The 15348-nt window shown below is 31.6% G+C and overlaps 1 protein-coding gene across 1 annotated transcript; it reads left to right on the forward strand.

Annotated features, from left to right (window-relative positions):
- The first annotated feature begins 373 nt into the window (after window positions 1–373).
- On the forward strand, window positions 374–4450 carry LOC145292349 (histone H3.3A-like). Its single transcript, XM_080138680.1, has 2 exons — window positions 374–779; window positions 3195–4450. The coding sequence occupies exons 1-2, from the start codon at window positions 498–500 to the stop codon at window positions 3321–3323; spliced, it is 411 nt and encodes a 136-aa protein (XP_079994806.1). The 5' UTR covers window positions 374–497; the 3' UTR covers window positions 3324–4450.
- Window positions 4451–15348: the final 10898 nt, after the last annotated feature.

Here is a 15348-nt window from a genome sequence, read left to right on the forward strand (position 1 = left end):
TAAAATTTACACTCTTGTGCTTATTAAAAAATTGATTTTTATAAAACTTTCTGAAAAGCTGTAACTAATTTATTTTTATATAATTGTGTTTGTCTATATTTCGCGAGAACTCTTGGGTGTGCCCTAGGGACTCTTTTAGGGCTCTATTTCTGAAAGTATTTTACCATATTTGTCCAAAATTTTCTGTTCATTGTGCACTCGCGGTGGACCATGCATGCTTCGTTTGTTTTTTTTGTTTTTGTTTTTTTAAATTATTTATCTAAATCATATTCGTCGCCATTTTTTTTCTGTGGCTGCTGCTGATTTATCTGCTTAGGTTTAATTAGCATCTACGCATGCGCTTCATTATAAATACCGACTCTTCATTATTTTTCCTGGAGAAATCATTCACCAGAGAAATTTTCTTGCGAATCAGCCGGGGCCAAATTTTTTTTTTTGTTTTTTTAATCGTTCATTTTTCGTAGTTTTTATAAACTCCTTTTGTTTACAAAATTGTGATGGCTCGTACCAAGCAAACCGCTCGTAAATCCACCGGAGGTAAAGCTGCTTCCATGCAGTTGGCGACAAAAGCCCCCCGTAATAGCGCCCCCTCCAGGGAAGGCGTGAAAAAGCCCCATCGTTACCGACCGGGCACCGTAGCGTTGAGAGAAATTCGTCGTTACCAGAAATCTACTGAGTTGCTCCTACGCAAACTGCCGTTCCAGCGTCTGGTCCGAGAAATCGTCTGGGACTTCAGGAGTGACTTTCGTTTTCAGAGTGCTGCTATTGGTGCACTACAGGTAAAGGAAAATTCGCACAGATTATCTTCCTAAATCTTAAAGATTCCTTTTTTAATAAATATCGCATTGGTACTTATGTAGAATACGGACTATGGTAGAATAAAAACATTTAGAAATGTTGGTGCTAATGCAGAGTGATCCGCTATTTTTAAATCATATTTCAAAAGTTTTTTTTTTTTTTTTTTTTTTTTTTCAATTCAATTGTAAGGTTAAAGCACAGAATAGGTACAAAACACCCTCGCCTCCCCATGTTAAGAATGGCTTTTTAAATAACGTTATTTCAGCACGGATCACTCTGTGCATGAGTACCGAAATGTTATTTACAAACTCCTTTAAATGACAAGTGGAAAATGTTTAATGACTATTCTGTACTTTCACCTTCAATTTGATAAATCGCTACTTGTGCACTCTTGCCACTGAAATATTTCGAAAGCCATTCTTAACATAGTTTTGGAACTATTCTGTGCTTCCCTCTAACAATTTAAGATATTGTGAAGCTTGAATTTAACCTGAACAAAGCTAAAAATAGCGCGGTGCCAAAAGTGCACAAGCACCAATAGATAATGTACCTTAAACTTCCATTAAAATCCAATTTGAAAACGTAGGACGGTACTTATTCTAAGTATCATTGTTTTTTTATTCACGTGATATAAATTCGCATTTCATGTAATAGTCATTGATCTAAGTTTTTTTTTACTCTTAATAATTCGTCTCGCTTTCTATAGGAGCGATTTATAAACTTTTACGCCTCCCTCCCCCCAACTCCTATATTCAAATTCTTTCAAATTTGAATGCTTGTTTACTCATAGAAATTCCTTCGGGATTTTGGTAAGCTCGTAAACTTGCTAAATTCTAAATTACGACTTATTTTGACACGAATATTTGACTGCAATTTACGGAAATTACAAACTGGAAAGCACGAAAGCGAATGTAAACAGCCAATGCAAAACCGTCAGTTTAAATACTAAAATGTTAGCATATGTAATTTAAACGTCAAACATCTTAAAAATTAAAACCCATTAATACGATTTTCATATACTTAAGGGTAGTTAGTTTCATTTAATGTCTGTACTAATTTACGGTCCGATTTGGTCTGTTTCGTAAATCGCATATCGATATGGGTCATAAACCGTAGAACGCTTTCTTTCTCATAATCCTAAACTTAAATCTGGCATTTTTATACATTTTAATAGGTATTCAAAGATATTTCATCAGTTCTGAATTTCACTGAAGACTTTGAGGCTTAAGTATGCCGATAGTTAAGAGTCGTGCGTTACTCGAGTCTAAAAATTTAAATCGTTTAATTTTATTAAACGTTAGTCAATATTCACTGTCTTTCATATTGGAAAGCTCGGTGACACTGTTAGGAATAATTTCATGTCTAAGTTGGTTTTTAAGTGAGCATCTAACAACGAATTGTGGGCGTTGTATCTGGGGACTCCAATTTAATTAGTTTATTGAAGTCTAAAGGATCGAGGTGGCTCCCAGAAATGTGATCCTGAATAATTTCAGAAAATCTTATTTGGTCCAAAAGTGAATTAGCTTTTACTAACTCAAGCTAGTGTATTTGCCCAAACTAACCATGTGCTACATCTGTTATAGTCCTATTTCTGTCTGGTTTATAATTTGGATTACAAATTTTCATACTGAAAACTTTTACACGCTTTATTCCAGCACAATACTATACTTATTCAAATGGAATCTTTATTCAAGGAGTAATCTTGGTACTCATGCAGGGAGTGATCCGTGCTAAAATTGTTTAAAAAGCCATTCTTAACACGGAGGGTGCTTTGCACCTATTCTGCATTTTAACCTTATAATTGAATTTAAATAAAACTTTAAACGTGTAAATACGATTAAAAAAATAGCGCAGATCACTCTCTGCATTAGCACCGTAACCTTAATTGCATCTTCTATTAAAGGTTATATAGTTTAATAATTTGCTCAATGGCATTGTTTTTTTAATAGGACTGTTATTCTATTTACAAATACTATTTAAAGTTAATTTATCCAATGTATCTTTAAACCTACCCTACACCACTTGCCTTTAAAAAAAAAAATAAATAAATAAAAGCTTTAAGCTATTTTTCGTCTTTCCTAGCAAAATGAATTTTATACTTCCATAATTCAAACCTCTGAAGGTATATTCGATGTATCTTATATATTATAACTAAACCATCCGCATGCTAATATTTTCAACCTGGCCTTATACGTATCATGTAAGATTTAATGATCTAATTAAAAAAAGGCCGTTTGTTAAATAACGTCATCTTATTTGCATATTTCGAAATTGTTTACGTCATGACTGTAAATGGCTTGATGCTTATCCCTAATAAAGTTTTCCCCCCCCCTCTCATGTGTATCTAACCAATAATATTCTATTGTTTTAAGTTTAATTTTCCATTTCTTTCTTAGGAAGCAAGTGAAGCTTATCTGGTTGGTCTGTTCGAGGATACCAACCTGTGTGCCATCCACGCGAAGAGGGTAACCATTATGCCGAAGGACATTCAGCTGGCCAGAAGAATTCGAGGGGAGCGAGCATGAATGCAAACCATGATTAAAATGATTATCACCACGATTTGGATTCTATTTAATTGAATCCAAAGAAAACTGGTACTAGTCTAGTCGAGTATCCCTATCGACCCGAATGTTTCAGATTTGAATTTATGGAACAGACCGGAAAAGTCTACGACAAAAAGAGTATCTACATTCACAGAAGAGATTTTCTTTTTTACTCTTGCCTTGATTTGAGGGTTAGGTTCATTCCACCCTCTATTACTGTAAAGAATTGGTTAAGTTTGTAAGAAGTGGTTATCTCCCTTTTTTTTTTTTTTTTTTTTTTTTTTTTTTTTTACTGGGAGTGTGCTAAAATGTAAATGCACCCTGGTTTTGCATCCTATGCTCTAGTGTCTGCAATGTTCTAGCCTTATTCAAAATAGTATTTCCTCGGCCACTTTGTGTCGTTCCGTATATCACCATCTAATCTTTGATATGGATCATATGTAGAAGCGTCGAAAATAGATTTGGCTCGTCACCTTTTCTTTTTTTTTTTTTTTTTTTTTTTCTTAATTTTCTTCGATTATAGGATTTCCCCTTTGTTCTCTACGAATAGAAACCTCTTTGTGCGTATGATTTCATATTAGTACAACGTATAAATTCTTTTAACATTTTATTGGGGTTTATTCTTTTACGATAACATGTCTTTCTATGTTTATAGACTTTCAGATTCAGAATCGCCATACAAATTCTGGAACTGTACGTTTGTGCTTGTGCACGGCCCAACGAATTTAAATATTTTCGTATTAATCGAGTATGTATCCAAATCAAAATAGCGTCAAATTAAACAAATTTCAAATTTTTTTTCCGAAATAAAAATCAATAAGAATGCATTTAGATTATTCGTACATGAGCTGACGATTTAAAATATTTTTATACTTAAAAATCATTTTTTTTTCCTTCGAAATTTGAAAGGAAAGGTATGTTTAATTTAAAACTGAATCATTACGGAAAGTTTTAGAAATGAATAAAAATTCAATTTTTATCAATAGATGAAAACGTTACTATAACAAAATTAGAACCAGTTTTACAACATAATTCAATTAATATTTTAATGACCAAATCTTTATCTAATATCTAAAAGGCTATATGTTTGCCTGTCTCCATATTTTTAAACTCCCTCCTCCGAAACTAAAAGTAGCAAATCGACGCTAGGATCCTCAAATGATTAGTGTTTTGGGGGGGGGTTACACGGACCGTTCTTGTCTGGGTCTTTAGCCGGTTAAAATAGTTTTTAGGGGGTCAAAATTTAAAAAATAATTATACATTTTTTAAATTCGTCTTCGTTTATTTTAATTTTTTAATCAGCTCTTCTGCGTGTCACGTTGGTACAGTGGTAACGTCACGAGCTTTGAATACTAGTTTTTCTTTCGGTTCTGATTCTAGCTGATGGTACTCAAATAATTTTTACTCTGGAAATTCCGATTCCATAATAAGAAATCCGGGCAAATGTTATGTGTAGCGTTAGTAAGCATGAGCCGTAATAAAATAGCGTGGAAATTGTCGCGTTCGTTTTGTTTGCCGTTCGTTTATGCATCAATACTGGTTATATTTTATGTTGCATAAAACCTTTTTTGCTCATTTAAGGTGTTTATTTGTATTACAATTTATTCAGCATAAAAATAAACGGTAACAATTGATACGATTTTGAGACCTAGTAAATTTGAAATTTCGTCAGAAACCACCGCTGACGTATGGAACCACTAGTATCGTACCCTTGACAGCCGCTCATCCTGAAAATCCTCCGAATAATCTAAGTATACTAATTAATAATATATCACCCAAAGTCTATTCCCTGATATCAAACTGTATAGCATTCGAGAAAGCTATTAGTATTCTTCAATCTACTTATGTCAACCACTTAATTCTGTTTTTGCTCGTCACTTACTAGCTACTAGAAAACGACAACCAGGTGAATCAATTTATCGGTTCCTGTTAACTTTAAAGACTTCTCAATGATTGCAAGTGCGAAGATGTCGCTGTTTTTCAGCATGCCGAACTAGCTATAGGGGATGCCTTCATCACGGGTCTCACTTACTCAACGCTACGACAAGACTACTAAAAAAGCTGAAATTAATTTGGATAATGCGATAACCACCGCAAGAATCTCGAAATGGCTCAACATAATGCAGCGGCTTATGACATTTCGCCAGTTTATAACAATATCAATGTATCCAGAAGAATCTAAAAAAAAAATAACCCTACGTCAGAATTAACTAAAGAATGTGCTTTTGTTTTCTAGAACCAATCAAGCAGATCACTATGCCAAATTTGTGGGCGTGAAAATAATTCTCGAAATTATTGCCCTGCTAGGAATGCTGACTCTCTTGCATGTGGAAAGAGAGGCCATTTCTCTAAAGTCTGCCGGTCTAAAAGAAAGCAGACACCTCCTAAAAGAACTAGCCCTGCTTATATTGCTCACAGCTTCATCTCGATGCCCGCCTCGTTCACAATATTCTATTTTAAAGGTAGTCATAAACAAAACTTGTCTGAAAGCTATGGTAGACAGCGGAAGTACTTTTAACTTCATAAAAATGACCGCTGTGAGATCACTCGGCCTTTGTATACTACCTATGGCTTCCTCAAACCTCACAAGCAAAACCCAAGGTCACTGTTGCATCTATCGCAGTTAATGGACAAATGTATTCTAAGGTGCGTCTATTCTACCAAACCTGTGTACTCCCATTATACTTGGACAATAATTCATGCAGCTACATAACGGTGTAGAATTCATTTTTAATGGAAAAATACCTCCCTTACAAATCTGTAACGTCGCACAGATGAAAATAGAACCATCTGCTTTTTTTTACCCCCCCCCCAAACAAGGCACATTGTCACTTTGGTGTAGGAGGCTACTATAAGAGGCAACAACTACTGGGGTACTATGTTGGGATTTGGGCAGCAAGATTTCGGTTTACGTTACACTTGAACTTCTGCATGTAAGTACAGTTGGGGAAGCAGTGGCCTGGAATGGAATTCCAGAGTTTAGCGGTTCTGGGGAAGAAACTACTGGAGTAGAAAGAACTTTTACATCTAGGGATCTGTGTGGGGTGGGATTTAGCTGCCTGTCGTGTTTGTCGAGGGTGTCTACGTCGTGGGGGCACAAGTGCTTGCAGTTCGTCAGAGCATTCACCATTAAAATACTTGAGAACAGGCAGAGGGATGCAACATTTCGTCGATGGGACAGGCTGAAGCTTAGATGCCAGTTCAGGGCCTATCAGATTGGTGACTCTTTTGAACCTTGTCTAGGAGCGAGAGACTAGTAGCAGATGCACCAGCCCAAATGTGACAGCAATTCTCCACACATGGGCGAATGGCGGCTTTATAGAGGTACAGAATACTTTCGGGTATTAGTTTTCTAACACGGTAGAGAACCTACCTTCCTGGCAACGCTTTCAATGTAATTGTTCCAACTTGTTTCCTGTGAACGTTAGGCCAAGCAGTTTCCGCCAATTCATCAAATAACTGCAAACCTATTACAACAAAAGGCAGGAATTACTCTGCATCTGATCATGAATGTATTCGGAATGAAGTACAGATTATCTTAGAAGGAATTATAACTAAATCTAATTACCTATGGAGAGCCCAATCTTGGTAACCCACAATGAAAGACATAAGCGCCGCATGGTCATTGACTATTCTGCCAATATTAATAGATATATATTTCTTGATGCTTTTCCACTCCTAAAAATCTTTAATATTATGCGCCAACTATCACAATACCAAAGTTTTAATAAATTACATTTGAAATCTGCGTATTGCCAATGCCCTATTCGTAAAGATGAAAGAATTTATGCAGCATTCGAAGCTGGCGTAGGTCTATGTGAATTTTCTCTGTAACCTTTTGGATTGATAGACTCGGTAGCTGTGTCCCAACGTATTATGCACAAGATGTTCCAAGAACACGAACTCCAGCGTACTTTTGCCTACATAGATGACATTGTCATCGGAGGAAAAACTTATAAAGAATTTGACGAAAATGTTATTTGAAAATGTTATGCATTTGAAAACGTTAATCATCTTAATCTGCAACTGAACCTTGAAAAATGTGAATACGGTATAACCAACCTCTAGTCTTTAGTGCACCTATTGGAAAATAGAACAATTAGTCCTGATCCAGACACTCGTACCTTTAAAAGAATTACCAATTCCGAACTGTAGCAAGTTTCTCAAACTAGCTTTCGGTAATTTCTCATACTATTCATCATGGATAGAGAATTTCACCTTTTGTTAAACATTAAATTTCCTATCACTGAAAAACTCAAATCAATTTCAGGCACAAAAAGATGAAATTTAAAAGGCTTCAGATGCAGCCATTGAAGTTCATTCACAATAGAAATGGATGCATCTGCGACAGCACTAACAGTCTGCCCTTCTCGAAATGAACGTCCAGTAGCGTATTTTTCCAGGACCCTGACGCAGTCGGAGCGTCAACACTCATTAGCAGAACGTGAATCCGCAACCATTGTTGAATCTGTGCGTAACTGGCGTGATCTCTTTGTTGATATTTTACCATCATTACTGATCAACATGCCGTTTCATATATGTTCAACACTCAGACACCAAACCGCATTAAAAACGATAAACTACTTCGATGGAGACTTGAACTTTCCAGCTATTCTAATGATATAGTATATAGGTCAGGTTCCTTTAATAGCTCTGCAGATACTCTCTCGTTAGTGCTCTAATTCGTGCTCATTATCATTAAAAGATCTGCATCCAGGAGTATCGGAGCTGAATCATTTTGCGAGACAGAAGAATCTACCATTCTCTATGGAAGATGTTAAACGTGCCTGTGCTGTGTCAAATATGTGCTGAACTAAAACGAAGATTCTTTACACACACCCGCCCAGGTCGCTTAATCCATTCTCGATGTCCATTTCAACGCCTTTTAAAACCGTCTATGAACACTTGCAAATACCTATTCGTGATTGTAGATGAATATTCACGTTATCCTTTTGTCTATCCATGCAAGGATATATCAAACTGCCATAAAATTTCTCCCGAATTTATTTACCTTTTTTATTTGCCCAGATTCCATCCATAATGATCGAGGGTGTCAGTTCATTTCAGGTGAACTAAGTTTCTCTAGCAACATGGAGTTGTGATTACCCATTCAACTCCATACTATCCAACCGGTAACGGACAATGCGAGAGAGTAAATGGTACAATTGGAAAACTGAAGACCAGGCAACTGGACGATCGTCATTGGCAAGAAGTACTTGACATTGCTTTGTACTCTATTCGATCTCCCCTTGTCTGATGTTTTCGCTAGTCAGCTATCATAGACTGCTGCTGATTTTTTTTAATTCTCTTTATTCTACACTTTTGTGTCTTGTCAGATGACTAAGAATCGAAACGTATGAGTTTTTGTTTTGTGTTAGATATGACTGACGTTAAAACATTTATCCGCATTTCTCGCGGTTAACGGTAGCCAAATGGATATGGTCGCCGGGTTCGAATCTGCACTGAAGATTCCCAAAAGGTATTTAATAATTATTCTTATAATTAATTATATACAGGGTGACCCAAGAAAAAGCTAAATGGAGACCATGTAGAACGGAGAAAGAAAGGCCCGATATGATAAATTTATGAAAATTTGGTCGAATTTTGTACCTCGTCTTATACGCCGAAATATACGGTAATCATCATGACTTTACTGGTGCATATAATTTTTTCATGGGGAAATATTTTGGCTACGTATATGCAAACATGTTCCAGTTATGTCTTGCTGCGTCATCAATCGTAAGGATGGAGACAAAATTCCCATGAGAGATTTTTAGAAAACCTAAGCAGGTAACCATTTCAATAGCCTTGTGTCATATTAGATTCCTTTTCTTTTTTTTTTTAATCTGTCTTCATCAGTATTATTTATTGCTGTTCAAATTGTAACGAGACGAACTGTCTAGAACTATTTTGAATGGTGGCTGATACGTTTGTGTTGGATTCATTTTTCCCCTCATTTTCGCGTTAATTGCTGTGAACTAATATGTCCACTAATAACAGATTGAGGTTACAATAAAGTCTGACAAAATTAGATAAGAGAATCGGTATCATTAATTACTGGTCGGATTGTGTTTTTACTAGGGCTAGGACAACAGAATATTCTTTTCATTGTTTTGTTTTTTTTTTGTTTTTTTTTACTCTCGAGTATATATTCGACACCGACACGGTTAATCAACCGAGAACCCCATCACTAATATATATTTATATATATATGTGTGTGTGTGTGCAAATGAAAAACACTTTTTCGTGGTTCATCCAACAATTTCATTCTCTTTTGAAAGTTTTTTTTTGTCTCTCTTCCCGCCATAGCCAGCACTTTCTCGCGCTTATTTTCACAAGACCCCCCCCCCTCATGACTTCAGCACTCTGTCACAATTAGCATGTGACAAGACTGCTGCTGCTGTTTTTAACACTAGCTACGTTACATATCTATACGTGCATATATAACATGCCTCATTAATCTATTTAACTTCCGGTTTAATGCTCACACTAACATTTTATATGCATATATTTTTAATAAAAATATTTGAATTTAAACGTGATTTGAAATGTGTTTGTTTTGTTTTTTTTGTTTTGTTTTTTTCTTTAAATTTTCAAATTTCTTAACGAGGTTTCCAAAAACTGTTGCAAACTCGCTTACAAAATACATACGTAAGAGATGTTCTCCATCTGAACATGGATTAATAACATTTGAACGCTTCAACCAAAAACAGGGACATTTCTAAGTACGAAATCTTCAAACCTCTATAAAAATGTTAATCTTGTTATTACACCTAAAATCTGATTAAAGTAGCCAAGGAAAAATTTGCAAAATTTTAAGAATGAAATGTAAGTTTGGAAAGATAATGTTAAATTTAGTACTAAGATTTTAAAATGGTGCAATAAATTTATTAGATCAACTTAACAAAGAAACGAAAATAATTATAACCTAAATAGGAGAAATAGAAGTGATTTTAATTTTATTAATCGTTATGGGTTATAAAATAGCACCTGAGTAATGTCAATAACACAAGAATGGAAAAAAATTAACGTTAAGTAACTGCAAGATGTGGATACAAACAGATTAGGATGGGTTAAAATGAATTTTATCAAAATATAAAGTTTAAGAAAACTGAGAAATTGAACTGAGATTGTTATAAAGATAATCTTAGAACTATAAGTTTAAAATAAAACAAAGATGATTAATAAATACTAAAGTCAAAACGTTAAAATATGAATGCCTGGAATTTTGATAAAAATTGACAAAACGGTTATCTCCCTTAGAACGTAAAGATTTTACAAATGATAATGAAGATAAAAGAATTAACATACTTCAATAAGAATTAAAAAGATAAATTTAAAAATTAAACTGACACAACTCGTATGAGATGAAGATATTTTAATTAATACGATTTAAATTAACCTTTTTAATTAGTTATTTCTTAAATAACATGTTAAGCAAAGCTAATTAGTAAATCGTAAAATGTAAACAAAGTTGATACGAAACTATTGTAGATTGAGAGTGAAATAATGTAACATAACTAGAATTTGAAGGCGTAGATTAATATTTGAGAATTTAATCTATTAAATAAATGAATTGGAACAAAAATAATTATTAAAATTAAAAAAATACAGAAGATTAAAGTAATATTTTAATAGGTAATTAGTTTAAATATCATTAAAAAGTAGAAATACGAAAAGAGGGCGATTACTTAATTACGATACTATCGAAAAATAAAATATAACAGTGGGGTGGAGGTAGGCCCAAATGCCTGTTCTCTTAAAATAGAGATTATAAGTGTATTTTGCTGTCTGAAGAGTAGCTATGTTTTAATATTTTAGAATATATTTTAAAATGTCTAAATGGTTTAGAAACAATTGTAACGCATATGAAAATAGACAATATGATGTTCTCATTTTATATTTTGTTGCCTTGATTTTTACGAAAATATTATTTGTATGCTTGACTATGTTAAGTGATAATCTTGATGTTTAAATAGTCAATTAATTTGGACTCTGATTTTATTGGTATATGAACATTACCAAAACTTTAATATATTAAAATGTTAGTAACTATATATATATATATATATATATATATATATATATATATATATATATATATATATATATATGCGTGTGTGGATAAAAAATGAATACCTAGTGTTAATAAAAAAAAGTTCTAATTCATGAGCTGGAAGACTTTTGAAAAATTGTATTTTTCTACGTGCTGATGAAACCTAGTTGTGGAAAATTATCTCAGGTTGACAAAATTCTTGCGATTTTTAACTTTTAAATTCTGATGAACATATCTCGGCTCAAATAATAGTCCGTTGATCGAAATAAGCACCATCAGAATCAACACAATTTTGTCAACGCGAAACAGGTGTCGTGAAGCTTCGCCGGCGTCTAACCACTGAGCTGAGCGTCTCTGGTTGTCGTAAAATACTCACTTCTCATCGGAAGTCAAAACATTGTCGAGAAACGGGCCGTTCTTGTTGCGTAAAAGACTGGAAGGTGACACTTAATAACAGCGTTTCTTTTAATTGTCGTTCAATATGTGGGGCATTCATTTATCAAGTTGTTTGCCTTTCCAACTTCTCTCAAGTGTTTGGAAATCATCGTATATGTTACGTTTACTTTAGAAGCACGTTCTCGTAGATTGGCTTAGACTATAGCTCTTAATTGATCGTTGTCACCATCCGATGACCGATCAGCACGCTCATGATCTTCAAGAGTAGTAGTGTCTACCAATGACCTTAGAATGTCATTTGGGAGATCATTGATGTAGATCTGGAATAGAGTTGGGCCGAGGATGGATCCCTGAAGGACTCCAGCATTAATATTGTTAGCTTTTGATTTCTGCCCATCAACCACTACTCTTATGAACCTATCAGAGAGAAATTATCTAATAAATGAAAAGCCATTTCCGCTATACTGCAGCTGGAGATTGTGTGGAGTAGATCTTTATGCTATACCCTATCAAATGCCTTTGATATGTCAGGAGCAATTGCCCTAGAAAGGAAGCCTTTGTTGAGATTCGCTAATCCTATGAGATATAACTGTTAGCACATTTGCTGTTGATCTTGCAGAACGGAAACCATATTGCATGTCACTGAGGAGGTTATTTTTGCTGAGGTGGTTGACTACTTCTTTATTTAACACAGATTTCAGCAACTTACTCATGATGTATAGGAGACTGATTGGTCTGTATTGAGAGGGAGATGGGCGATCACCTGAATTTTTAAATACGGGACATACTGATGAAGTATTCCAGGGTGATGTGAAGCAATTCTCCTTAATACAACACTTAAACGGTTTTCTAATTATGGGAGCTAGTTCTGGTTGAAGCTTTCTGAGCATTACAATAGGAATCCCGTCAGGTTCAATTGCTTTACTGGAATCGAGGTTTTTTTTATTAAATTGGCAACATCACGCACAGATATTTGTATGTATCATAGCGTGTTTTCAGACACGGGATGAAATACGGGGGAAGGGGGCTGATCGCACAAGGTACAATTTTCTGCAAAGTTATTGAAAAAAAGTTTGTTTTGTCCGGTGCTGACTAGATTACAATTGATGATGGTTGGGATAGAACACACACTTCTATTCAGGACTCTGTTTTAAACGATTGTAATTTAAACAGATAAAGCGAAAAACTGTTTTCAAAATAATATATAAACTAAAGGTATTATTACGAAAACTGATTTTAAAATATATCATTGGAAATCAACATTCAAAATTGTGTAAGAACTTTCTTCTCAACGTAATAATAAATGAATTGTTATATACCTGTATGCCAACACCAGGGGGGGGGCTGAAACAATTGTACCTAAAGTATTACCAATTAAATACAAACAATTTGAAAGATGCGTAAACATCTGCGCGTCTATTCCTTTTAACGTTGTATCATTTAGGAATATGGTTGGTTGATTGGTTGGTTGGTTGTTTTACGGCATATCAACCTTTTTCAGATTATTTAATACCGAATCCAGTGATTTTGAAGAACAATTTTTTAATAGAGTATAGTTGTTTTGTTTTTTGTTTTTTAAGTCGGTTTCTATTTAGCCAATAGTTGGGACCATAACAGGTACTACCACTCCGGGTCAGAGTGGACCTGGAAGCAATGGCAATTAAAGGGTGGCTCCACACTCCCCAAAGCCCGCCAGCTGGGGTCTCATATCAGATATAGTTTAAGGTCATATCCAGGACCTAATTAGGAATATGTATACATGATGAGAATAATGGAAACACACACATATATACATACATATATATATATATATATATATATATATATATATATATATATATACATAGAAAGTTATATATATTTTAATAACTTACTACCTAGCTCTACCTATGTATTGAGCACTGTTGAAGTAAATACTAGAAAATTCGTATATTAATTCATGTGATTAAATGAAGTAGTCATATGCAGTGTGACTCAAAAAAACGGGCCCCAACTCTAATATATATGTATATACATATATAATTATGTATATATATGTATAATTATATATATATAATTATATAAATATATATAATTATATATATATATAATTATATATATATATATAATTATATATATATATATATTATATACATATAATAATTATGTATATATATATACTTATATAAATATATATATAATTATATAAATATATATGATTATATAAATATATATAATTATATATATAATTATATATATATATAATTATATATATATAATTATATATATAATTATATATATATAATTATATATATAAAATTATATATATAATTATATATATATAATCATATATAATTATATATATATATAATTATATATATATAAATATATATATAATTATATATAATTATATATAATATATATATAATATATAATTATATATAATATATATATAATATATAATTATATATAATATATATATAATATATATATAATTATATATATAATTATATATATAATTATATACATATAATTATATATAATTATATATATATAATTATATATATATAATTATATATATATAATTATATATAATTATATATATAATTATACATATAATTATATATATATAATTATATATATAATTATATATATATAATTATATATAATTATACATATATAATTCTATATAATTATATATGTATAATTATATATATATAATTATATATATAATTATATATATATAATTATATATATCATATATATATCATATATATACCATATATAATATACTATATATATAATATATTATATATATTATATATATAATATATTATATATATTATATGTTATATATATAATATATTATATATAATATATATAATATAATATGTATAATATATTATATATATAATATATTATGTATATATAATATATTATATATAATATATATATTATATATATTATATATTATATATAATATATAATAGATATAATATATATAATATATATACAGAGAGAGAGAAACAAAACAAGTTATGTGTTCATAAACACATATATACATATATATATATAAAGTTATATATATTTTCATAACTTACTACCTAGCTCTACCTATGTATTGAGCACTATTGAAGTAAATACTAGAAAATTTACGCATAAATTATACCTTCGTATATTAATTAATGTGATAAATGAAGTATTCATATACAGGGTGACTCAAAAAAAATGGGCCCCAACTCTAATATAAATATAAATATATATATATATGTATAATTATATAATTATATATATATAATTATATGATTATATATATATATAATTATATAAATATATATAATTCTATACATATATTTATATATATATATTTATATATATAATTATATATAATTATATATATAATTATAATTATATATATAATTATATATATAATTATATATATATAATTATATATAGGTATATATAGATATATATATATAATTATATATATAATTATATATATATAATTATATATATATATATAATTATATATATTTATAATTATGTATATATATATATAATTATATAACATTATAT

Source organism: Euprymna scolopes, chromosome 13 (assembly GCF_053919585.1).
Source record: "Euprymna scolopes isolate OS-2025 chromosome 13, ASM5391958v1, whole genome shotgun sequence".
NCBI classification, from domain to species: domain Eukaryota; kingdom Metazoa; phylum Mollusca; class Cephalopoda; order Sepiida; family Sepiolidae; genus Euprymna; species Euprymna scolopes.

Bases quoted from the DNA above. Each gene is read 5' to 3' on its own strand.
- LOC145292349 (XM_080138680.1), top strand. From the start codon at position 498: ATGGCTCGTACCAAGCAAACCGCTCGTAAATCCACCGGAGGTAAAGCT. The intron at 780-3,194 runs GTAAAGGAAAAT...TTTCTTTCTTAG, and splicing joins CTGCTATTGGTGCACTACAG to GAAGCAAGTGAAGCTTATCT.